The sequence below is a fragment of the Fusarium oxysporum genome, chromosome XI, assembly GCF_013085055.1.
Source record: "Fusarium oxysporum Fo47 chromosome XI, complete sequence".
In the NCBI taxonomy this organism is placed as follows: Eukaryota; Fungi; Ascomycota; class Sordariomycetes; order Hypocreales; family Nectriaceae; genus Fusarium; species Fusarium oxysporum.
In genome coordinates this window covers 2,344,357-2,370,824 of record NC_072850.1, presented here as the reverse complement: position 1 = coordinate 2,370,824, position 26,468 = coordinate 2,344,357, and the positions used below count along the sequence as shown (strand labels likewise).

The window sequence follows — 26,468 nt, the reverse complement described above, 5'->3', positions numbered from 1 at the left end:
TTGGTGCTTCCTTTTGGTATTAATGGATGGCTGTATTTACATAGCCCTCTGGTTGATATTAGCCAGAATAGGCAAAATGACCAGGAGCTGACTGTTTCGTTCGGTCGACTATGCTCCGTATGGCCTTTTTCGAAGCAATTTGCTACTTCTTTCGGCCAATTATCCTTTGCGGAGCCACTTTAAGAAAAAAGGTAGTATTGCAGAGAATCTTCATAAATGTTGTGTAGGATTATCCTGGTTGGATAGCTGGATGGTATTTTCTTGATCCTGCAGAACGCTGCCAATTCTCAGATATTGTTTATCTAGAAGTCCCTTGCAGTTCATATCATCATAACAACACTTGCAGCATCGCGATATGTTATTATTGCCATGAATACAGCTTTTACAATACCATTCTCTCCCTCTCGCTTCTAGCGTGTTTGTGTATGGTGGAGTAGGCGCCAACGATGTCATGGAGCTCCGTGGTAAGGCGAGAACAGTTGATTCGGGATAGGTCTTTAATACAGACGGCCCTTCGTAGGTATTATCATGTGCCAAGATGATTCCTAGGTCGGCGAAATGTTTGATATGATATCTGTCTAGCGCCCGCGGCAGCTAGGTTGATAAGTGATGATTTCGACTGGAATAATTAACGAATAATGAAAGCAAATCTAAGATCGACTGCTGCTCTACAGATCCCGAGTTGCTGTTGAAAGCAAATGCCCAAACTCCCACTTTTGTAACGCCCGGAAAATCTAATTACATTCAATCATCAGTCTCTAAGCCGTCCGACTCTCCTGAAACGCTGACCTCCTCTAACCTATCATAGCAGTACTGCAGCCACCCTATTGATAGCTGCCGATCAGGATGGTCCTCTGATAGTGTAACGGCCTGGACTGCAACCACATGTTCAAGCATTTCAATTGCCTCTTTTGTTTGCCCATTATTTTGGTATGCTACTCCGAGTACAACTTCTGATACCAGCCGAGAAGAATGGTCATCTGGTAATATGCACGCCCTAAGTGCAACCACATGCTCGAGCAGTTTAATTGCATCTTTGATCCGTCCGTCAGCTCTATATGCTATTGCAAGTTGATGCTGTGATGCCAGCCGATCTGGGTGATTCTCTGCTACTATATCTGTCTCAACTGCGACCACATGCTCGAGCAGTTTAATTGCCTCTTTGATCCGTCCGTCAGCTCTATATGCTATTGCAAGTTCATGTTGTGATACCAGCCGATCTGGGTGATTCTCTGCTAACATATCTGTCTCAACTGCGACCACATGCTCGAGCAGTTTAGTTGCATCTTTGATCCGTCTGTCAGCTTTATATGCTATTGCAAGTTGATGTTGTGATACTAGCCGATCTGGGTGATTCTCTGCTAATATATCCGCCTTAACTGCGACCACATGCTCGAGCAGTTTAATTGCCTCTTTTATCTGCCCATTAAGTTCATATGCTGATGCAAGCTCTTGCTGTGATGCCAGCCGTCTTGGGTGATTCTCTGCTAGCTCTGCCTGAACTGCAACCACATGCTCAAGCAGTTCAACTGCCTCTTTTATCTGCCCGTTAAATCGATATGCTGATGCAAGCGCGTGCTGTGATGCCAGTCGATAGGGGTGATTCTCTGCTAGCTCTGCCTGAACTGCAACCACATGTTCAAGCAGTTCAACTGCCTCTTTTATCTGCCCGTTAAATCGATATGCTGATGCAAGCGCGTGCTGTGATGCCAGTCGATCGGGGTGATTCTCTGCTAAGTCTGCTTTCATTACAACCCCATGCTTGAGCAGTTCAATTGCCTCTTTGTTCTGCTTATTAGATAAATATGCTACTGCTAGCGCGTCCTGTGATGCCAGTCTCCTTCGGTCATTTTCTGCCAAGGTTGTCCTCTGGATCTCAACCACAGACTCAAGTATATGCACTGCCTGTCTTATCCGTCCGTCAGCGAACAAGCATCGGCCAACCCTACGTCCAAGTTCGCATCTCTCTCTGGTACCGGCACCATCCGTATTTTTTAGGAGTCTGAGTGCATGTGGCATAAACTGCCCCCATACCTGACGGTTCTTCCAATCGTTAGTTGGAAATACTTTGGCAACATGTGCGACTGCCATGTGTCGTATTCGTGTCTCGAGTCCATCGTCTTGGTTCCATCTTCGTGTTACAAGGTGCACGAGACTGTGCATGTCGAACGTCTCGCCATCTTCTCGTTTACTCAAGAAGCTGTATCCACAGAGTGTACCAATAGCACGAGTCATTCTTTGTTCAGAGCCCAGAGGCGGTAATAAGGCACGAGGTATGGCTTTCGGTTCAAGATAGGCCGTGATAGAGAGAAGTGTCGCAGCGTCTTCGTTTAGAGCGCGGATTTGCTGAAAGGATACGATCCAGGTAGTAGCAACAGCGCCTTGCGAAGAATCGTAGTGAGTGCTGTCACGGAACCCACAACTCAGCAGTTCTACCATATCCTGTTCGGTATTTTGGAGGAGTCGGAGATACTCGTTGACTGAAATCTCATTGACTTTCATGTATGCTGAGGCTTGGGTGATAGCCAGCGGTAGATAGGCGAGCTTGTGTAGGAGCTTGTCGATAAGAGCCGTGTCCTGCATCTGGCCTTTTTCAATCAATGAACTCTTTAAGAGGGTCTTCGCATCTTGATCATCCATCTCTGACAGCTTGACGATGTTGTTCTGCGCCACACTGATGGCTACTTCACGAGATCGGGTTGTGTACAGAATATAACCGTGCTCACAATCAGGAATGAACTGATTGATACCTCCTGCGGCCTCAGCTTTTCCATAGAGAGTCTCGATATTGTCGGCGTTGTCGATGATAAGAAACCACTTTCCGACCTTTTCTGAGCTCAAAAACCTCTTGAATGTTTCTTTGGGGTTCTCCTCATTGGTCTGCTCGATGCCAAATTTGCTAATCATCTTGCTGCAGGCTTGTTCGAAACTCGCCATGCTCAACGCGGGCATCCATATGACGGAGTAGTCGCGGTCTGCCTGATCTTCCTTCTTCACAATATGTGCAAGTTGAAGAGCGATCTGCGTCTTGCCAACGCCGCCCAAACCGACTAGAACGACTCGTTGGCCATCTGGATCAGTGAATAGAAGCTGCTGAAGCTGAGAAATTACTTCTTGGCGGCCAACAAAGTTCTTGTTCCTCGACAGCGGTAGGTAATGAGTCCTGGATTCTGTCATGCGTGAGTCAGAAGGGCAGAATGACGAATGGCCAAGCTGTACTAACCAGTTGTCGCATTCTCTCCTGTTTGCGGTGGAATTACTCTCTGTTCTGAAAGCCAATCTTAGCGAAAGGGTTCTGTGAACAGGTTCACTGGCTGGTCTTACCAATCTTCAATCCCCGGGTCATGGGTTCTCCAGCGAGTCGTTTTCTCTGATCAAAACATTCTCGATCTGCTAAAGAGCAGCGTCTCTTGACATCTTCAAACATAATTAATTACAGCCATCACGCGTTGGTTGCTACGAACCTTGAGTAACAGAAGGGATCCAGAAGCCCAGAAAGGCTTTCGCACAAGCTGCCGCTGTAGCTGCTGCATATCGCTGCCAGACCTTACTTTTGTGACTATCAGCATAGTCACAACCGCCTTTAATGATAATACATGGGAAGCTATCCCAAACCCCAGCACCTTCCATCTCAAAGGCAATGATCCCTTCCGCCGTGGCAATCCTGTCACGATCTTCGCCAGATTTCATAACTGCATCCCCAGAGGCCATCAACCCAAAATGGATAGCAGGTTTAGTAGGGACGTCTGCAGTCGATAGGCGGCTTCGTGATACAAGTTCACCGTTGCATCCAAGCTGCTCGCATGACCTTTGATCATCGGTATGACGATAAGATACCTTGAATAGTCTATCTTTCGTAGCGCCAGGATACTCGGCATGCAGCTCTGGGTCACTTTGAAGAACAGCTAAGTAGCCTTCTATCTTAGCGTTTAATTGGCGACGATGTCGAAGTCCTTCTAGCTTTGCTAAAACTCCCCGTATCTCCGTGTTGGGTCTACCTGGGACCTCTAGCAATGTGTCCTTACGGGCGAAGCGCTCAGGCAGCTGTCGACCAAAGTCATACTGAATGACACCGTTGCTAATAACGACATCGCCAAGGATGATTTCGTCCTTAGCAGGGCCAAAGGGAACAACGCCACAGATCCCAACCACGAGAGCAAGCTTGATGCTAGGAAAGCTCTTCCCGCAGTTGGAAGCAACAGTGGCCGCATGAACCTTGCCCATACCTGGCATATGCGCAAGAACAATATTGAAGCGGCCGATTACGCCTGTCGAGTATGCATTGGGGTCGCCTGGCTCCTTATCGAAAGGTGGACCGTCGTCTTCCCAGTGGTGATCGAACAAGGCTTCGATAGCATCAGCTTCAAGGGTTAAGGCGCAAATGATAGCTATCTCGAAGCCTCGACGGTCGCTTGGGCGAGATGGGTAAAACTTCGCAGAGCTGGTATGGGTATCGGAGGGGTTGACTGGGACCCTAGCGCTATCCAGAGAGTTCATTTTGGAACGCCATTGACTGGGCTAGACTATCCGGTCGGTGGTTTAAAATTGCGATGCGCAGATTGATTGCCTGTCTCGCCCTCTTGGCAAACAAGGTCCGGCGATCGGCTTCCCAGGCAGGGATGGAGATCTCTGATGGTTCAGAGGAGGCAATAAAGCCAGTAGAGGGATAGGAGAACAGCGCTGATGGCCGTTGGGTTCTTTACTGACCCGCGGAGTCTGTCAATTCAGTTTGAAGCTAGATTGGAGGGAGAAAACTGGATGAAAATGATGGAGCGGGGTATTTTTCAGCTACGTCTGTTGGTTATGCACTTTTGCAGGCAACAGTCTCATCATCCTTGCAGAATAACCAATATTTCGGGGTTCGCAGCCAATTATTGCAAAGCTCGCGCCCTACCAGTCAGACTTTAGTTTAACATTTTGGTTCTCGTGATCCGGGCGACAACGAGCGTGCGAACGAAATTGCCAGGACTTGAAACGTTGCTAACATGCGCTGTATATAGTATATGAAAATTAGAGAGGAGGTTGGCTTTTTTAAAATTCGATGTTGTTACAATGAGAAAAAAATTGTGAGTGAGATGCATGAGAAATTCTTTTATATGTTATCGTCTTGGCAGAACACTATATGTACCGACACCTGGCCTCAAGTTATGAACCCTGTGAGTCGCCTGGTTAGTCCTTCTCCCGGCCTGAGAATTACATTCATACTGGCAAAAATATATTTCCAACCCGACTGCAAAAGCCAGCATATAGATGTTTGCAAAATGTGTAAGACATTAATGAGGCTCTGATGAAGAATAAAACGGGCAAGGTGGATTTCATCTTTAGCAGCAGAAAGTCTTATAGCTACTTGCTTTGATATGCAGGGTTACATCCCTGGTTGGCATTCACGTACGCGTTAGATATACCATACTTAACCGATCGAAAGTGAGTTACATGCGATGTACGATTTTGTCCTGGTTCCTGTTCTACCATGCTAGGCCCGGCCCGATCCGCCCATTGATGACCCACTGATGTAGTCAGTGATGTCTGCTGAGAACGCTTATCATGTGCTTTGCCTCATGGCTGGGTTTGTTACCTTGCGGCCATTGTGAGAAGTTTCAGATACAAACATCATGTGTCAAAGTTAAAGTCATGCAAGAATTTGGGGATTAAAAGCTTCGAGATAACTCATATATTTTATCTGGCGACCAACTTGCCTCTTATCAAACGAGATTGTACACGATATTTGTTACTTAAATGTAATATTTGGCATCTTTAGTATTTTGAAAGGATAGAATATCCCTGAGAATACTGTACCTTTTTAAAAACCTGTTTTACTTAGGTCCAGAAGTTTTAAAAGGGCAGAGAGAAATTCTATTATAATATGTTTCAAACATAGGATTCATAGACTAATGCTTACCCTAGATCTCTTAATAAAGGAGCAGTAAACCTATAATATAATCTAGATAATACCATTTATACCGATAACCTGGTTTTTTTATTTTTACTAAAATTCTACAAATATAGAGATTAAAACAATATCAAGGGTGACTTTTTTATTAATTAAAGAGTTTAGCTCTCAAATACAATTTACCCAGAAAAGGTCCTCTAGGTAAGTTCATTAGATTTTAACCTATAATCCTATCTTATTATGCTTATCGCGTTATCCTACTAGATAAGATAAGCTGATAGCCAGATCTAATTAGCTCAACAAGGTCAACCCGACCGCCATCTTCACTTGAGAAGACAAGGTTCTTTTGTGCATGTCTGGAATCCTCGTTATGGCTGATCTGCATTGCATACAGCATTCAATCTTAGCTACTACCTTACAAGAGTTTGACCTCTCAGTCTAGTCAATACTGCCTAAAAATGGGGACCAATACGTCTCTGGACTTACAACAAGTAAGCGTTCTAATGACACGCACCTATAGCTGCCCACGCAAGGCAAATAGTGAGCTCCAAAATTACTTACATTTACTCCCATTTGCCAGCGCCGACGTGAGCCGCGCTGAAAAGGTATGAACTATCTGTTTTTATTCCGAACCCCCTAAGAAAAGGTAATTCCTTACCATTATTTCCTGCAGCGGCATTGACAATAGGCCGTTGCTTGGTGGAGACATCTCGCAAGGAGCATCTTGACGAGTCTGATGATGTGCACCTTTTATTACGTTTGCGACGACTGTTCTAGGATAAGTTGCATCAAGAGGAGCATTGCACATCGGCTTTATCAGTTGGCCAAGGAGTTGAGAGATCGCTTTTCGATGCCTGGGGGGCGGCACCAAATAATAAGAACATGGTATTACATTAACGGCTAGATGGTAGTAAATGTATATGCTGTAACCCTATTGGCTTACATGTCTTGTCTCTGTAACGAAAAAATGTGACGTTATCCGCGGGGTGACATCTACATCTGGGCTGATCTTGTAATCAGGCCAGAAAGAGTTCAAGACGTCTTGTGTTGTGAATGTGTCTCACTGAGCAATATAGACTGCCAATGACACATATCTGCTGCAGAGGAACGGGCCAGATAGGTTGAAGCTCATATTATACTGTAAAGTGAAGCTAAACGTCTAGTAGACCGCAGCGGTATCGATCTGTGCCCAGATGTTTCCTCTGTAGGTGTCTATAACCCAGGAGCAGGAGGGGAACTTGGATGATGTGGGAGTAAGCGAGCCTCATACTTGAGTCAAAAGAAGGTAAAGGAGTGGCTTAGCCCACTCATTGGCTTCACCGACCGATAAGCCAATCACGTGTGCGTATGCTCCTGCGTCGTGTAACAAGTCAATCGCATGGCGGTCAGTAAATGAGAGACACTGCGATAGCTGCCCTCGTGATGCGCAGATGACACAATTTCATAGAATAATACTACTCTGTCAGATAGACTCGACGACGACGATGCACAACATCGTCTGCTGTGATGTCCAGGAAGAGGTACTTTGCGAACCAGACAAGCAGACCTAGCGTTTACCAACGGCCGTGGACTCCCAATGGTGGCAAACAGCACCGCGCCAGAGCTACAATGAATTTCTCATTATCATACAGAATGAATGCAACAGGTGCTAATTAAGGCTTGGGTTTGACTGAGAAAAAACCCGCGCCATGAGCAGGAGCGGAGCTGGGTTACTGGGCCTAAGTCAAAGCAAAATCCTTTTAGACTGCATCTAGGACAGCTAAGGTTATCTAATAAAGTATAGCGACGGGGAATAAAAGGCCATTAAATGACATCTGGAAAATGCTAGCCCTTGGTTACCCTTCAGTCGAACTTAGCCCCCACTTTTCTCGAAGCTATGGTAGGTCAACAGAAATTAAACCAAAAGGCCTTTTTATCCTTGCGCACATAAATGAATACGATAGCTATGACTTATTATGTCGATAGCCAGGCATCAGGGACCTTTTTCAACTTGTCAATAGGGTAGGGGCCTGTCTATTGCAATCCCTACCTACCAGATCCAAGACGTCTAGAAGATTGAGCAAATAGACGTACACGGCCTACTAAAGCAATCCCATTAGTCTAAACACCGTGAACTAAAATAACTAACCCCGTTATATAACAAAAATGTTAATAGGGAGTAGTGCAGATTAGTTGGTGATATTTACATTAGATAATATTAACAACTTTGTTACGACCCTAGCAGTTACATCACGTATACCCCATAAAAACCCCATGCAAGGCATCAGCCGTAGAAGATCCACCTAACTTATATTAACCAACCAACGCTCTTATTATATTAGAATGACGGATGTTAGAACGCTGCGCACCAGGAACGCTACGCGCCAGGAATAAGTCGACCTAATACTTATCGTTCCCTATATAATCACTTTAGTATATAAAGCATATTTATTAGCACTTTTATAGAACTTAGCTTACTAGCTATTAATAAAGCATCTTTATATTAATAAGCCTAATATATATTACTTAATTATTAAGAGATATAATACTTTGTACTACTTAGTATTATGCCTTATGTTATCTATAAATATAAACCTAGTATAGACTAGTTTACCTATTTAGAAACCTAATTATTATAAACTTCCTATTACTAAAGCCTACCACAGGAAAACAGCACTAGCCATAAACCATAGATTTAATAATTAATATACTTTAAATAGTATTATATAATATAAAAGTAATATTAAAAGCTAAATATATATTCTTTTTAGATATAGTCTTAGGATTTTTATTTGCCTTAAAACCTTTAATATATATAATAAGTATATATAACAGATAAGTATATATAATAAAAATCCCTTATCTTATATTAATACTATCTAATTAATTAATTCTTTATTAAATAATATATTTTAATCTTTTAAAGAATCTTAAATTATTCTTACACTTCAGGCCTATTAGATAGACCTAAAATTAAGTCTATAATGCGCTATAAAAATCTATAATATCTCCTTTAATACCCTTAATTACCGATACTATAGCATTCCTACTTATAAGGATTATATCCCAAGCTCTTAGAAATTAAGTAATCTAGAGGAAGAGGTTATAGTCTAGTATATTTTTAATTTACATTTATAAGGATTCCCTCCTTGGCATTATAATATTAAAGAAATGGCGAATTAACTACTTACTGACTGCGATATATTACTAGTTAGTAAGCGCTGGGCTATTAATTTTATTAAGCGGTAACTATAGCTTAAGATGCATTTTCAGAGGAGATATAACTATTACAGGGCCTAATGCGAAGATCTGACTATTATTTGCAATTAGTTTAGGCTTATAGAGAACATAATTGCTAAATATAGTATCCGATTAGATGATATCTAGAACTTTAATAAGACTGGCTTTATGATAGGTATAATATTAAGTGGTATAGTTATTATTAGCTCGGAAAGGCATAAAAACCTAAAATTAGTCTAGCCTAGAAATCAGGAATAGGCTATAGTAATTTAAGCAATTAATACAGAAGGCTAGGTAATTAATTTATTTATTATAGTTATAGGCAAATTTTACCTTTAGAACTAGTATAAAGAAAGTAACCTCCTGGCTACCTATATAATAAATAGGGTTTTAAACAAGGAAACTAGTTTATACTAGGTTTATATTTATAGAATACATAAGGCATTAATACTAAGTAGGTTAGTTATTATATCTCTTAATAATTAAGTAATATATATTAGGCTTATTAATATAAAGAAGTCTTATTAATAGCTAGTAAGCTAAGTTCTATCTAGTACTAAATAAATATATATATATACTAAGTGGCTTATAGTAAGTTAAGCCTGGCTTATAGTAAGTTATAAGTCTATATTATAAGCTAAGTTGCAAGGCTTTTAAAATATTCTAAGTTAAGGTATAAGTCACTATATAATTAGTAAACATAAAGTAGGGTATATATAATATAAGTGCTTTTACCTATTAGGTTATAATATAATCTCTCTCTCTTTATTAGTCTTATCCTTAAGACTTATATATCTGCTTTCTTTTTATATTATCCTAGTATATACTAACTTAGACTTATAATTATTTGCTAAATTTACTAATACTATATTAGAGTCTAAGGCTACTTATAATTATTAAGTATAAGTGATTTTAATTAAAAATACTAGTTTCCTTATTATGCCATGTAGTTATTATAAGCCTTAAGGCCTTAAATGCTAGGCCAAGGAAGGTTATTCTAAATATACTTAGTATACTTGCTGCAGCTATAAGTGTAATAGTAAGGGCATCTTGATACTTAAAGGTTTATTCCCTTATACTTTGGTTTTATATATTAGGCTAATCTTTATAGCTAATTATTTTACTGCAGAGAAGTATTATTTAAAGCATAAGGAGGAGGTTACTAAAACTAAGTTATTATAATTATAGCAGTAAGTAAATAAGTATTTAAGTTATCTTATATAACTTTATTATTAGAAAAGACAGTTTTAAGAGCATAGAGATAAGATACTCTATTATAATATTAAGACTATAAATAATCTTAAAGCTTTAGATAATATAAAGTCTTTTACTGCTATAAAGGCTTAGCTATCTAGTACTTCTAATGTTATTAATTAGGGCAAGGTTTTTTCTGCTGGTATTATTAATAGAAGCTCTTTAATAATTATTAGGCATTAATAAGGTATTTTAGTAGTTCTTATATGTTTTTACTTTCTAAGTAGTTTTTCTATTTAATTAGGTATATAGTTTATTTATTAATTTTATTTATATTTTTAATAGCTTTTACTTTATAAACTTTTAGTCCTATAATTTATTATAGTTTATTACTAGTTTTAATATATATTATATCTACTGCTAATTTTAGTATTAAGATATAATATACCAGGTGATATTAAATTATTAGGGGTAAGTCTAGTTTATAGATATCCTTTTTTTTCTTTTATTTAATTTTAACTAGTCTAAGGTACTTATAGTCTAACTTATAACTTAGTTAGTTTATTTTAATATTTTTAGTAAATAGATAAACTATATCCCCTTCCGAGAAGGTTAATTCCTTTAACCTCTTAGGGTTATAATACTATTATATTTATTTTCTAATATATTTAAGTTCTATTTTTATTTTCTTATATAGGTTCTTTAACTTATTACTTTTAATTATAATAGCTAGATTAATTAATTTAGGTTCTTATATATTATAATATATATCTAATATAAACCTAAAATTTATATCTAATAGTATAAGTTTTATACTTTTATTATATATAATATTATAGGCTAGTTAGGCATATAATAGCTTTTTAACCTAATTATTTTATTTATAATTAATATAATACTATAGATATTATTTTAATACTTAATTTATTTATTTTATTTATCTATCTATTTAAGGTTTAAATACTATTAAGAGTTAGTAATTTAGTCCTAAATATAATATAAGTACTTACTAAAATTTTAATATAAAGGTAGGTTTTCTATCTAATAGGATTTCCCTTAGTAGTCCTTTTTCTCTTATTACCTTATTATAAAAGATATAGGCTATTATTTCTATATTTATTACCTCTCTATAAGGTAAGTAAATAAAGAATTTTATAAGTCTATTTATAATAACTATAATACTATTATAAAAGATTCTAGTTAAAGGTTCTTCTAATAATAGTAATTTAATTATAAAATCTATTATAATTAAGCTTTATAGTTATTTTATTACTTCTAATAGTTATAGTTCTCTATATAGTTTATATTATTATACCTTTATTTTTATATATAGGTTATATTATTCAATTATTTTTTTTACTTCTTTTTTCTAGACTTTATATCCTTACTATAGCAATTACTTAAGGGTCTTAATAACTCCTTGGTATTTATATAGCAGGTATAAGTAGAATTTATAAAGAAAGTTATATATTTTATTTTCTAGGATTTCTCTTATTAATGCTATTTATATCTATCTTAATATCTATATAGGTTATATAAACTAATATTCTTCTTTCTAATTTTTCTCTAGGAGTTATTTCTTAGTCTTAGGTATATTAATATTATAATCTAATTATTTACTAATTATATCTGCTTTTCTATTATTTAAGCCTTTTCTATAAATAATTATAAATTAAATTTATATAAGTATTTAATATAATATAGTTATTATTAGTTAAATTCTTATATTATAGTAAAGTATAAAATATTCTAATAGTTAATATAGACTTTAATTTAGTATATACTTCCTATAAGGTAGTATTTAAATTCCTTAAAGTAATTAATAATTACTAGGAATTCTTTATTATAAATAAGGTAATTAAGTTCTAGTTTATATAACTTATGCAAATAGAATATAATAAGGTATAATTTACCTTAGTTATTATATTAACCTATTTATCCTCTTAGTATAAAGTCTAATAAGTTAGTCTTTAGTTTTATTTCCTTATTAGGGTTAAATATAATTAATATAGGTTTATTAAAAATAGCTTAATATAATTATTTAAATATATCTTATACCTTTTATAACTAAATAAATTTTTATTCTTTCTTAATTAATTCTATAAGAAGGTTTATAATCTTATTAAAATCTTTAATAAATTATTAATAATAATTAATAAAACCTAAAAAGCTTTATATTTCTTTAATTATAATAGGTTTTAGCTAATCTATTATTATTATAATTTTCTTTTATTTTATTTTAATTTTACTTAATATAATAATATATCCTAAGAAGTTTACTTTTTTTATATAAAAGTAACTTTTTTCTAATTTAACTAATAGGTTAGTATCTTATAAGGCTTTTAAGACCTTATAGATATATTCTTTATATTTTTTTTATTATCTAAGAAGATTAAGATATTATTTAAGTAATATACTATAAAGATATTTAAGTACTATTAAAGTATATTATTAATTATCTACTAAAATATTATAAGTATATTAATAAGCCTAAATAGTATTACTAAATATTTAAAAAGCCTAAACTTAGTTTTAAATATTATCTTTTATTTATCTCCTTCTTTAATATAAATTAGGTTATAAGCTCCCTTAAGGTCTAAAGCAGTAAAGATTTATTTACCTTATAAATAGTCCTTAAGTTTTATAATAAGTAAAAGTAAAGTCTTATTTTTAATTATAAGGGCATTTAGCTTCCTATAGTTTATAATAAGTTATAATTTCCTATTTTTCTTAGGAATAAATATTACTAGGAATTCTACTAATAAAGTAAATATCTTAATATTTCCTTTTATTAGTTCTATTTCTAGGTATTCTTTTAAAGTAATAAGTTCCTTTTTACTAAGGTTATAAATCTTCTAGAATAGTAAGTTATCTATTTTAAGTTATATTTTATAATCTTAGTAATTATATTATAATATCTTTATTTTAAGTTCTTTTTTAAATAGTTTCTTATAAATCTAATACTTTTTTAGGATATTCTTAAGTCTATCTTATTATTTCTTTTCCTTAAGTTTCTTTTAATATTTTAATTATTTATCTAGGTTATATAATTATATTCTAAGGAGACCTAAGATTTAATAGTTTTATTATTTCTTGCCTTTTATATACTTATATTATACTCCTATTAGAGGTAATAAATTCTTTATTTTATACTTTTTCTTATTATCCTCTTTAGTTAGGATTTAAGATCTCTTATTATTTATTATAATTATTTTATTATTATTATTAGGGTTACTAGAAAAGGTAACCTAGCTAGTCCTTTAGTTAATATATAGGTTTTTTACTTATAGCTAATTTATACTAAGGAGAATATTAATTTCCCTATTTAGGGGAAGGATATTAAAGTCTATTTCTTAATTCTTTCCTTAGATAAAGACCTTAAGGTAATTAATCTCTTAATTTATAATTCTATTATTATAATTAAAGAATTACCCTTCTGTATTATATAGTAAGTATAAGTCTTATTTCTTTCTTTATAGTAGTTTTAGCTATATAACTATTTTTAGGTTAATAAAGTTACTTTTAGCTCTATAATAACTCTAAGAATCTAAGGGTTTCTAAGGCATTTTCTCTATTTATTTTCCTATTATTATCTATTCTCTTCCTTATAATACTTAGGGTTTTATTATTTTTCCTTTTTTTATTATTTCCTCTTCTTTTTTATTTCTTCTTTAGTATTATATTTTTATTATGCCTTTTATAAGTCTTTATAGCATTTTTCAGCCTTTACTTATTCTTTTATATCTTTTTTTTCCTCTCTTTTTTTTACTTTCCTTAGGCTTTCCCCTAGGTAATAGCAGAGTTCTGCATTATATCCTAATTTATATATGCCTAGTATCTCTATATATATGGCTATTTAAGGGTCTTATTACTTAATTAGTCCTAGAGTCTACTTACCTTGGTTTAGGTCCCTGGCTCTTCTAGGTTCTAGGCAGCTATATATTATATATTTAAACTAATTATAATTATAATATTTATATTTAGATATATCTTACTAGTAGTAATTATTACCTAGTTAAGTAGCTCTAAGTATTATAAGTCTTAATTATATTCTATATAAGGTATTATTTAGTTAAGTTTCTTATTACTATCCTTAGTTTTAAGAGTTACCTTAGTAGTTATTATTATATTATTAGTTAAGGTAATATAGGTTAAAGTTACTACCCTGTTTATAATTTACTTTCTCTCTTTTATATTTATATGATTATTTATTAATCTTAATTACTATAATAATATATATTATTAGACCTTCTTTAGGTCTATTAGCTAGGTATAGTTTATCCTTAACTTCTTCCTTTAGTCCTTTATAGTAGATTTCTATTAGAGCTTTATTATCCTATTTAGTTTTAGATATAAGTTATTTAAATTTAGTAAAATAGGTAGTATAGGACTTATATTACTTAAGTATAAGTAACTTTACTATAGCTTATTATTCTTTATTAATTACTCTGAAATTATCTTTAAGGGCTTATTTAAAATTAACTTAGTTTATAAAGATATTCTAGGTATCTTAGTCTTATATATTTTCTTTATTCTTAAGGAAGTCTTATATAATTAGTTCTTACTAATCCTTTATATCTCCTTAGATTAGTAATAAGGTATATAATACCTTCTTAGTTAAGGTATTTAATTAGTTTAAGAATAAGTAAAAATATACTTTTATTTAGGTAAGGAATAAAATTATATTAGTTGCTTTTCCTATAAATAGTTCTAGCTTAGGTGGCTTTAATACTTCTCTAATATCTCTTCCTATATTAGTAACTTATATATTTATAATAGGTTACTTATTAATATAGGCTTAAAAAGTATTAATAGTTCTCTGTATCTAGTAAATCTTAGCTATAAGTTTAGCTATATTAGGTAGTACTTTAGTATAAGGAGGTATTAATCTAGTATTTATATTACTAAATATCTTAATAATATAATATTACTTAGTTATTTATATAATATATTCTAAATAAGAGCTATTAATATATAATAAATAGGGTTTTAAACAGGGAAACTAATTTATACTAGGTTTATATTTATAGAATGCATAAGGCACTAATACTAAGCAGGTTAGTTATTATATCTCTTAATAATTAAGTAATATATATTAGGCTTATTAATATAAAGAAGTCTTATTAATAGCTAGTAAGCTAAGTTCTATCTAATGCTAAATAAATATATATATATACTAAGTGGCTTATGGTAAGTTAAGCCTGGCTTATAGTGAGTCATAAGTTTATATCGTAAGCCGAGTTGCAAGGCTTACGGAATGTTCTGGGTTAAGGCGTGAGTTACTATGTGATTAGTGAACAGAAAGTGGGGTACACGTGACATAAGCGCTTTTACCTATTAGGTCGTAACAACCTGGGTTATTGCTATAACTAAAAATGGCTGGATAGATAATGAGATAGGCCTTAACTGGCTAAAGTACTTTAATTAGGCTATAACTGGCTAATTAGTTGGTGCTTATTGTCTTTTAATCCTTAATAGTTATAAAAGTTATTAGTTAGCTGATTTCTAGTTATATTATAAGGAGAATAATATTATTATACTCTGTATACCGCCTTATTTATTATACCTACTTTAGCCCCTTAATGTTGGGTGCTTTGGGCTGCTAAAAAAGGCATATGGTTGAGAAATAAAGCGACTAATTAAAAGGAGCGTAACCTATATCGAGAAGACTGACTTCTTCTTGGCGTTTTATATTGCCTTTTAAGCTATTATAATTGAGAAAAATATTAAGGGAGGTTTTAGAGGAGCCAGGCTTGCTCCCTTTGACCTAGAATATGTTATCTCGAAGCTTGATGTGTAACTATGGACCTTAATGCCTCCCTAGGAGGTTACTAAACCTTTGACCCCTTAGACTTTAAGGACCTTAAAGATAATACTAGAGACCTAATTTTACTTTAAGCATTTGCAAAGAAGGATTAGAAATTATAAGAGTAGCTCCCCTGAGTTAATAATTAAAGTTATAAAGTATATTAAGAAAGGATAGAGCATTCTTTTATATAAGATAGCCTTATAAGAGGCTAAGATCTGGGAACTTTATCAGGCAAATAAGATGCTTAGCCGGTGGCGTAGGGCAAAAAGAATACGCCTACAGAGAAGAGGGAATATAACTATAGGGGAAGCCTAAGAGTTAATTAATTAGGTAGATATAAATATGCAGATAGTAGCCGAATTATTAAGAAGTGGTGGTTAAGGAAGGTTAGAGCGACTAGGTGGTCGGCGTTGTGGTATATATAGTAAGACTAGTTATAATGCAAGAACCTATTAGGAGGGTATTTAGACTACTAAAAATTGATATAGTAATTGATTTTAATTGATTAGATAATATATTATGTTTTTATTATGATTTATCTTGAGAAGGTTGAGATTTTTATTGTGTATGCTTATCTGTTGCGCACGCTTATCATATACGTTAGCTGTAATTAAATTAAGGAGTTAGTTACTCTGTAATATTATAAAGTTTTTGGTCTAACTGAAAATGGCATCGATCGTTTTTATAACTGCCATCGCCACTAGTAAAATTAGATGCGGCATAAAGAAACACAGTTCACGTTACATCAAGTTCCCTCGACGCGTGTCTCCGTCCCCGCCCCCTCCATTCTTGTTTACTTTACAACATCAGATCATGACAACTAAACACAATCTCATGTAAGTGGCGCCCGTAGATAATCACGCCACTGGATAACTGTTTGTACGCACACTTTCTTTATATAAGGTAAGTACATTACTAATAGCAATCATATGATTGTGTTTGTGCCATGTGTCATGCTGACTTCATGTGCTTGCCGTATGCCTCTCTCATCTCTAATCTTGCATAAGAGTCTCGCTCAACAACGTACTAAGTAAAGTTTATTATGCATCCCAACTAAACCTCCAAAATCACTCAGTAAACAGCCTTGCACGGAAGTTCTACTGATTGCGACGAGCACGTTTTGCCAAGTCATCGTGGACAGGCAATTTGATAATGTCGGAGCAAGATCAACCACTTCAACGGGAAGAGCCCACCCGTCACAATGATGAATCTCCCTCCGGGCTTAACGCTGGACAGTCGGGTCGACCGAAGAGCCTTCGCCCTTTCATTCTTTCCATCATGGCCTTCAAGCATGGTCGAAAGTTCTCTAAGACCACGTCGGCACATCTTGAACGGCGGTTAAGTAGTGCTGCCGAAACGGAAGGCCAGTTCGGCCCGGCTCTCACGGTAAGCTACCTTTAGTTGTTAGGTTATATATTCTCTGTCCTAATGTCGACCTACGCGCCAGAGGCTATACCTTGGCATATCGGCTGTTTTCTCGAATGATCAAACTGCACTTATTGCTCTAGCCATCAACGATGGTATCTACCTTACCGACTTCTCCGTCAAGCATCTTGACCTCAGCGACAACCAAGGATTCGGTCGGGATGCCATTGCAGACTATGTACTGGAGGAGGTTAAGGATTATCAGCATGAGAAATTTGCCAAGTTCATCGGAGCCGGTCTACCAGCCACGCTTGCGCGTGTAAGTAAAACACTATGCTCTCGCTTGTGGCTAGATCTAGATATCGTTCCAATTGTAGTACTTGATGAGAGAGAGGATGAGGATGAAGACGTTAGGAAGAGAGAGAAGGACTTCTGGGATCTGAAACGTGTTGACGAACAGGCTGACTCAATGGTTCGAAAATGCGTCATGTGAGTATACAACCACAAATATGTTCAGCTTAATCACTAACCTTACCTAAGGTACTTCGGACCTTCTCAGGCTCCTCTGCTTCAAGTTGGCTTCCGCGGTTTGGTCCAGACTGATGTTGGATTTCGTGCATATTTAACGACTATTCAGAACTACAAGGACACATGTGGCGCCTCCACCTGGGAGACTATGATGACCTATGCAGAGAAGCTACGTCGCGATAAGACTCGTATCGCATTTTTCAGCTCTACTCCACAAGGTGGCGGCGTAGCTCTCATGCGTCATGCGCTAGTACGATTTGCACGTCGAATAGAGGTCGACCTATCTTGGTACGGTAAGCATTGCTCGAAAACGAGGGATATGATTAATACATGTCTTGTCACTGTTATTGATGAATAAGATAGTTCCCAAACCGCTCCCTACTGCCCTCAGAATTACCAAGAATATCCACAACATCCTCCAGGGAGTAAGTCCTCCCAGCCAACGCATCACCGCGGAGGAAAAGAAGGCCGTCATCCACTGGATTACCGAAAATGCATATCGATACTGGCTTTCAGAATCTGGCCCACTACGCCCAGCGGAGGAAGGTGGTGCTCATATCATAATTGTAAGTTTCTCTCATCTCACGCTTGATAATTCAAGTTCTTCCTCGTCAATTCTCTGCAATCAATTTATTAGTAGAGCTTCCGTTGACTTGACACAACAGATTGATGACCCGCAAATGCCGGGTTTAATTCCTCTCATCAAAAGGTTTACTCCGGATCGACCAGTTCTATATCGCTCTCACATCCAAATCAGGAGTGACCTAATTGCCAAAGACAGCTCGGCCCAGGCTGATGTTTGGAAATTCCTGTGGAGCAACATACAACTGGCGGATATGTATATCAGCCACCCAATTCCTGCATTTGTTCCTCATACAGTCCCCAGAGCAAAGGTAGCTTATATGCCAGCTACTACGGATTGGCTTGATGGTTTAAATAAGCCTTTGAGAGATTGGGATGTTGGATACTATGGAAACATGTACAATGCCAGCTGCCACGCACAAAAGATGTAAGCCCACAGAAAAGCTTTCCTACCATAATGAGAAACAAGGCTACTAATTCTAACAAAGGACCGAGCTGCACTGGCCGGCTCGCAAATACATCATTCAAATTGCCCGGTTCGACCCCTCAAAGGGTATTCCAACGGCGATAGATTCATACGCCGGATTTCGCCGCCAATGCAAAGTGGCCGATATTGAGGATCCTCCGCAGCTTGTCCTTTGCGGTAACCAGTCTGTTGATGATCCTGACGCAAGTATTGTCTACGACCAGACACTAGATCAGATAATGTCGTTATGCCCAGAGCTTATGAAGGATATCAGTGTGATGTGCCTGGTACCAAATGATCAGTTACTCAACACACTTATTTCCAAAGCCCATGTTGTCCTTCAACTCTCAACTAGTGAGGGATTTGAGGTAAAGGTTTCAGAAGCATTGCATGCTGGACGGCCAGTCGTTGCGACAAAGACTGGCGGTCTTCCTCTTCAGATCAAGGATTCTGTTAACGGATTTCTTGTTGAGTCCGGAGATTGGAAGGCTGTTGCTTCCCACCTCATGGATCTGTTCACTAATAATGCTCTGTATGAGAGGATGAGTTATGCTGCTAGAACGGGCGTGTCTGACGAAGTTGGCACAGTCAGTAATGCGTTGTGTTGGTTCTACCTAGCTTCCAAGTGGAGAGATATTGGTACCGAAGAATCCGGCAAGGCCGTTCTCCAACCAAATGAGAGATGGGTTTATGATATGGCGAGAGACGAGGCAAATTGCCCATACTCCGCTGACGAGGAACAACTACCACGTTGTTCCTTCGAGCATAAGAAGATCAACTGAGAAGGATCCAGCTAACTTAGCTAGAACTCTGTAATCAACTACAGAAACTTTGGAGATGTCTTGAATTTGAACACGGTGGAGCCTATGAAAGCTCCCAGGAGAATACTCCAAACACCTGGAGCTGCCATACTCTAGATAGGTCCAATATAATTCAACATCTTATCGCAGGTCAGATACGCGTTGTAGCATTTATAGTATATTATTACTTGGTGGAGTATATATTACAGCTTAATGATGCATCTGCAATTTCAAAAGACTTCTTTATTAGGGGTATAGAAGACTATGATATGGCCATGGGTACCTTCTAGACTGCCAGTGCTACTAAGTAAATTACGGCAAGTAATAAAATGCCATATACATAAAAGCAGTCTCCATTGTGATCAAGGATGGCAGATGGCGGATAAAGCTTAATTAATTGGCTGAGATTAGTAATTTATGTCATGCCATCATCATATGATACGTACGGCACTGAGGCAAACAAACTTTCATCATGCACTAAGCACAAGGTTTTTCAGCAAGAAGCCTCCGGGCCTAACAGATTGTTATGCAGGTATCATAATTGTTCAGAGCCGAATAATGTGTCTTGCAATGTCTTAAAGATCACCGCAAGAGGTGCGAGTAGAAATCTTAGTCAAATGCCTCTTGATTGACGTTCACGTGTCTCTGAACGTTGATGGTCTTTATATCGGCTCCAAGCTAGATATCCCTGAATCTGGTCTGATTTGACCCATGTAGATTCATTCTTTTCTCATATACAATACACTAAAACAAACCATGCAAAGCGCTGAGACTGAGCGACATCGGCTTGAGAGGCATACGACACAGAGCGGCCTAACTTGTGATGCCATCATCGGTCTTGCAGATGGACTGACAGTACCCTTCGCATTGACAGCTGGATTATCCTCGTGGGTTCATTCTCGTTCTGATTACTTTTAACACTGATCAGTGAGTAGAATTGGATCGAGCAAGCTTGTCATTCTTGGTGGGATGGCCGAACTGTTTGCCGGGTCCATCAGTATGGGACTGGGGGCTTATCTAGCCACAATCACTGATGCCCATCACTTTGAAGTAGAGGAAGCACACGAGCAGCGCCAAGTTACTCAAACTCCACACCTAGAAGGCTAACTGCTGGTGAATCTCTTCCAAAGATATGGTATTACCTCCCAGGAAATATCACCCATCATCGAAAGTTCCCGGAGAAATCCACAGTCTTGGGTCAAAGTGAGTTCGCTGCTGTCGTCAGAAAAAGCTAATAGCATCTAGTTTATGATGGACTTCGAACTCAAACTTGAACGCCCCCGCTGGTCTCGACCCTGGGTTTCTGCTCTCACAGTGGGCTATCTTACTTTATAGGTTTGTATATCTCAACAGGGTGAGCCTTTCTTTTATCTGTATGTTGACAAGTACATAGGGGGACTTATTCCCATGGTACCTTACTTTACTACGAAGCATATCAACACTGCGCTGTTTGCTTCAATCGGAGTCACATGTGTCATATTGTGTATATTTGGTTATGGGAAAACTATAATTACTGGGCTTAGCCGTCGCTCTGCCCTGTATGGGTCACTAGAAACGCTTCTTGTAGGGGCTATTGCTGCGGGCGCTAGCTATGGTATTGTAAAACTTGTAAATACTAATCTGGACTACACATAACACGTTCTTAGGGGCCTAGAAGCCGTTGTAAACAGGGTAATCTTATAGAATTACTCAAAAACTGAAGAGATTGTGTATTTTCAAGACATCAAGGAGATAAAGGACCGAATTATGTTATAGACATCCAAATAAGCCTCCTAAGAAAGTCAGAATGATAATACAAGACGAAATTAGTTAAAGTTCAAGCACGCCGCCATACTCGATGGCCTCGCGGTTTGACTCAATCGATATGGATGCGACGAGATTCGTGCTTCTTGACCTTTGGGACAATGATAGTCAGAATCCCGTCTTCAAAGCTAGCACTGACACCATCCTGATCTATATGAGATGGGAAGGTGAAGGTGCGGGAGAACTCGCCGATGCTGCGCTCAGCAAGCCAGTATTTGGTCTTTTCGTCATGTTTGTCGTCCTTATGTGGCTGTTGAGGCTGGGGTTTGCTCTGCTCGGCTCCTTCGCCTTTAAGAGCTCCATGCGCAGATGGGCCTTCGACAAACCCCGCAGGAGGGTTTCCCGAGGTGTAGTTTCGCTCGGACTTTCCACGAATGACCATTGTTTGCGGCTCAGTAAACTCGAGGTGTACCTCCTTCTTTTTCATACCAGCAAGCTCCCCATGGAGCTCGTAAGCCTGAGGCGTCTCGCAGATATCAAACTTGGGCTGCCAGTGGATCATTCCAGCGTGATGGGTATTCTGATCTCTTCGGGAGTACGTGTCGTAATCTTCGAGGAGTCGGAAGATTGGGTTAAAGGGAGATTCAGAATTGTAAAGGCTGCGAGGGAAAAGAGCCATTGTGCGTGCTTTGCTGGCAATGGAATGTGGAAAGAAGCGTTTGTTAACAAATAAACCGCCTATTGATTTGCGTGCTTGTTGAGAAACCAGTGATCTGCAGGAATACATAGGAAGTCGATTGTAGGCTCGTTGTTCTGGAGGTTGGCTGCTTAGGGTATATATGGTAATAAAGAATGCAGATTATTTACATCTGGCTGGCATGATTCTGCATGTCATTACAGGAAGGACTTCCTCATTGTCAATCTGCTGTAAACTCAGCATGATTCGGCATGATCTGATGCAATGACTGACGTAAAGAGTGCCCTCTGACTTCAGGGCCAGTAATAACCATGCGGGAGCAGTAGTGTTGTGTTAATGATCTGACTTCGTGATAGAGTTTTTGGAATTATGACAATGACGTGTTTCATCATCGACATTACAAGTGATGATCTGATCCAAGACGACTCGATTGCAACCTATAGATAGTGCCTCGTGACTCCGGCCTTACCCCGCAATTCCCATCACACCATTACAGAACTTTGACAATTGGGTGTAAACCTTCTCTGATGGCTAGAAGTGAATCGTGCAAATTGAGATTATGTACAAGGCATTAGGCAATTACACTTGGTAAATTAGACATAATTCAGTTAAGTAAAACCAACAGCTAGGTAAAAGGATAATAGTCTAACCCACTGCTATTTTAATGTCAATATATAAATGAGAACAAATTTGAAGATATTAATATATATAATATAAATAAAATATAATCTTATAAAATATTATATTAATTAATTCTGTAAGTTATATTATTATTATTAGGAATTATATAAATTGTAGGACTTAAGAATACATTCTTTATTAATATTATCTTTATATTACATTTGTTTAATTATTAATAATTAATATATTTAATATTAGTTAAACGTTACTTATTATTAGGTTAAAAAAATATAAAAACTTATAATAAAAATATTAGTATCAAATTACTAAAAGATAATATTAATAATTTTGTTATAACCATTCTTATATAATTCCTAATCAGTATTGTGGCTATATTATATACTTTACAAAGCCTGTTAAAAAGCAGATTATATCGTTCCTCGACCTAGTAGTTCGCGGCCGATTTAGTGTCTACTATTCCAGAAAAACTTCAACTCAGCGTTTTTACTAAGAAATGTATCGGGTGCCAGATACCTGTTCGTGTAACGTGGATTTTACACGCGACCAGACTTTGATCAAAGCGACAGTGAGACCTGAACTCAGTATTGTTTTGCCTGCAGCTTGACTTAAAAGCCATGGCCATGTTCCTTGATTAGAGTGCACGGCTAGATAGGTTATATAAAGCGAAACCTATCTTTGCAACTCTTATAGTTCATCCGTGAGCAACACCATGGAGATTCGGCCCCGGGAACCATTCCATTTAGTAGGGGTTACCCTATGTTCTGGAACATGTCTTGCCTTCGACGTAGCCTCCCTTGCACCGCCCTGCCCTGGATCATAGGCTCATAGAAGTGTCTTCTGGTATTCATCTTGATCCCTTTGGGCCATGCGTGAGAGTCGAGTTGGTAAGGAGTGTCTAGGGATGAAAACAGACTCTGTGGAGAAAGTCTAAAACTACAGTTACCTATATAGATAGACTTTTACTGTAGTCATAGGCGATAAGCTTGGGGTTCACAAATGCGGCAAGGCACCTGGCTGGCGAGATCGATGACACACTGACCATTGGTTTAAGGCTGTACTTATCGTCTGTTGGTGAGGAAGGTGGATCTAATTCAGAAAGTAGGCAGCTGTTACTAATCGGGCTCCGAACTAGTAGTTAGTAGACTATTCAAGAGGCTGGTCAAGAGGACCCTAATCTGCAGTACAAGCCTCTAGCTGAGTAACTGTCTTCCAGTGAACACGTCCAAGACTGTCGTCAATAAGAGCCCAGCATGGTAGAGGAGTGAGAGCCTTGGTTCTCGCAGTTCTCCATCACGTGTATTTGGGTATCACACCGTATCCAGGAATACAAGTGGAAAGACTGGCTGTAAAGTTTGATGGAGCATGTTTCTTGTCAGTGTGCAGAAACAGTTCACGCCATCAAGACCAAGTAGCTTGAGACTCGGTACGGGTTACTATCACCAAGGCTTTGAAGCAATGGAGGACTGTAGAAACCACAATTTGGAGAGAACATAGATTTAGTAAGACGGTGAGTTCGCGTAAGAGCAGAGTCGGCAATCATTTGGAGACATGGTGGCACCCTCGTTTGACCAATGAACCCCAATTGTTTCTGTCATGTCAAGAGACCGCCAGTTCCTTCAGGCTGGCATGTGAAGGTGGCAAACATTAACAAGCTGACAACGAAGGAATGTCGGCTGGTGAAGAAGTTGGATGAGCTGTTGGAGAGATCTGGTAACATCTCCACAAGCCACGTATTTTTCCAGTGGTGCGATTAGTCGTCACCTAGCGTAGGTGAAGAAGAAACGATAGAAGGGAGATCATCACCCGCAGATTGCCATGGAGGTTTTCCCTTAGGCAGACAAAATGCACAGGCAGAGTGTCTGCTAACAGGTGCCGATCTTTCTTGATCAGCCTCTCGGGAGTGATTTATCTAGTATCTACCGGCTTTCACTGCGAGTAGCGTTTGGGGAAGTAATAACGGCATTCGAAATCGTTGGATTAGCAAATGGTGTCAAGCTTTGTGGCGCCGTCAATAGAGCCTAACATTAACTCGTTGAGGGCGGTAAGTTGCATCAGTTTTGACGGATGCGTAACCTGAACCAAAATGTAATTTCGGAACTCGGCTCCCCATGCGACAGTCCTTTGGACCCCATCTACTACCATCTTCAGCACCGCAAGAACATCCTTCGGAAAGTACCCCTTAGACAGGTATAAAATATATATTGCTGTAAATGTCGTTTGAACGAGGGCAGTCAGAAAACAAAAATGACAATGTAGTTGACGAGAGGCCCAGTATGCAAATACAATCAAGCTAGACAGAAATGTGGTATTCCGACTTCCCGAAGTTGAAATGCGTCAAATTCACGACTGCCCGGCTAGTCCGGTATGGTGAGCTGAAGCAGCGCCGGGAGTAATGGTAAGAGAGCTGGGTAATAATTTATACTTCGAGCCTCAATTCCGGCAGTTAATCTGAAATGCATATATGGCTCAGTTGCTTGAAAAGCGGTGTGTTAAACGATGAATTATATTATTTATGCTTTTCAGCACCGAGGGCACGGTCAACGTCATTCGGCAGTTACAAAGTTTACACATATCCCTGTAGTTCAGAACTTTATCCCATAAGTGCATAATATTTCCTCCGTATAATATAGTTTTAATTTCTAATAGACTAAACCTTTCTTTACCGCTATATGAGAAATTACACCAACCTTGTCTCCTTTTGGAAAAGGACAGTATATATACAAAGTATCTTCCAACGTATTTGCTATCTACCCATAGGCTCTTCCTCCACACTACATCAAGTCTATTAACGTCAGCATGAAGCTCCTAACTCTCATTTCTGCATTCGCAACTGCGACTCTGGTGTCCGCAGACCAAAGGGCTCAACTTCGTGCCCCTGATGGTTCCGTCCATCATCTGAGTGCCCGGGACGGCACATGTCCCAGACCCATGGTAAGCTAGATTCCAGTGGCAGTTCAGCTCCTGCAGACTCAATATTCTAATACTCGCCAGTGCAAAACACCCGCTTCTCAAGGGCCAAATGACCCTCCCGCCTGCGGCGACTCTTACGCAGCGTGCAAGTTCGACCAGTTCCCTTGCGATGAGCACTTTAGTCCCAAGGTGACTGACACTCACCATTGCTACTGCATTGTATGTACTGCCCTCTTCAATCACTACCTGTATCTGACCACTTTGCAGTTGGCCAACAAGAAGGCAATGGATGCGTATTGCCAGGAACGGGGATTCAAGAGTGGTACCAACCCTTGGAAGTACTACTACGCGGTTGAGTGCCACGGCGCTGTCAGTAACCAGGTTTGTAACAAGGATTGTCGTGACCAGGGCCGCGGCAATGGCAGAATCGACAAAGCTCATCCGAATGGGGCGTGTGCATGCGACAAGCCTAACCCACCTTACGATACATGCAAGGCTTGAGGGACAAGCTGTAAATAGCTTGGTCCAGCCAGGTATTGTCTTGGGACCGGCGAAGAAGGTTTCGTCCATAGATTCGATTCTTTGCTCAATTTACAAAACCTTTTTTGGTGCATTCATCAAGG

General features: G+C 37.9%; 5 protein-coding genes across 5 annotated transcripts; 3 read left to right on the top strand and 2 right to left on the bottom strand.

Moving 5' to 3' along the window:
• Positions 1-744: 744 nt before the first annotated feature.
• On the bottom strand, positions 745-4,765 carry FOBCDRAFT_192621 (uncharacterized protein; the record flags this gene model as incomplete). Its single annotated transcript, XM_059608730.1, has 4 exons — positions 3,465-4,765; positions 1,813-3,218; positions 1,531-1,701; positions 745-906 (listed from the first exon to the last, which is right to left on the bottom strand). Exons 1-4 carry the CDS (start codon positions 4,495-4,497, stop codon positions 745-747), a joined length of 2,772 nt encoding a protein of 923 aa, XP_059466281.1. The 5' UTR covers positions 4,498-4,765.
• Positions 4,766-17,131: 12,366 nt separating this feature from the next.
• Positions 17,132-19,991, top strand: FOBCDRAFT_171097 (uncharacterized protein). Its single transcript, XM_031193008.3, has 6 exons — positions 17,132-17,498; positions 17,560-17,966; positions 18,018-18,298; positions 18,369-18,571; positions 18,671-19,014; positions 19,076-19,991. The coding sequence occupies exons 1-6, from the start codon at positions 17,265-17,267 to the stop codon at positions 19,833-19,835; spliced, it is 2,229 nt and encodes a 742-aa protein (XP_031031854.2). The 5' UTR covers positions 17,132-17,264; the 3' UTR covers positions 19,836-19,991.
• Positions 19,992-20,609: 618 nt separating this feature from the next.
• FOBCDRAFT_245471 (VIT family-domain-containing protein) lies at positions 20,610-21,488 on the top strand (the record flags this gene model as incomplete). The annotated part of the gene is made up of 5 exons (XM_031193007.3): positions 20,610-20,740; positions 20,789-20,930; positions 21,003-21,056; positions 21,169-21,207; positions 21,240-21,488. The coding sequence occupies 5 exons, from the start codon at positions 20,610-20,612 to the stop codon at positions 21,486-21,488; spliced, it is 615 nt and encodes a 204-aa protein (XP_031031853.3).
• Positions 21,398-22,671, bottom strand: FOBCDRAFT_233874 (HSP20-like chaperone). The gene has a single exon (XM_031193004.3). It carries the CDS (start codon positions 22,381-22,383, stop codon positions 21,709-21,711), a length of 675 nt encoding a protein of 224 aa, XP_031031850.3. The 5' UTR covers positions 22,384-22,671; the 3' UTR covers positions 21,398-21,708.
• Positions 22,672-25,701: 3,030 nt separating this feature from the next.
• On the top strand, positions 25,702-26,346 carry FOBCDRAFT_254253 (uncharacterized protein; the record flags this gene model as incomplete). Its single annotated transcript, XM_031193003.3, has 3 exons — positions 25,702-25,866; positions 25,927-26,064; positions 26,113-26,346. Exons 1-3 carry the CDS (start codon positions 25,732-25,734, stop codon positions 26,344-26,346), a joined length of 507 nt encoding a protein of 168 aa, XP_031031849.2. The 5' UTR covers positions 25,702-25,731.
• Positions 26,347-26,468: the final 122 nt, after the last annotated feature.

Bases quoted from the DNA above. Each gene is read 5' to 3' on its own strand.
- FOBCDRAFT_171097 (XM_031193008.3), top strand. From the start codon at position 17,265: ATGTCGGAGCAAGATCAACCACTTCAACGGGAAGAGCCCACCCGTCAC. The intron at 17,967-18,017 runs GTGAGTATACAA...ACCTTACCTAAG, and splicing joins ATGGTTCGAAAATGCGTCAT to GTACTTCGGACCTTCTCAGG. The intron at 19,015-19,075 runs GTAAGCCCACAG...ATTCTAACAAAG, and splicing joins AGCTGCCACGCACAAAAGAT to GACCGAGCTGCACTGGCCGG.
- FOBCDRAFT_233874 (XM_031193004.3), bottom strand. From the start codon at position 22,383: ATGTATTCCTGCAGATCACTGGTTTCTCAACAAGCACGCAAATCAATA.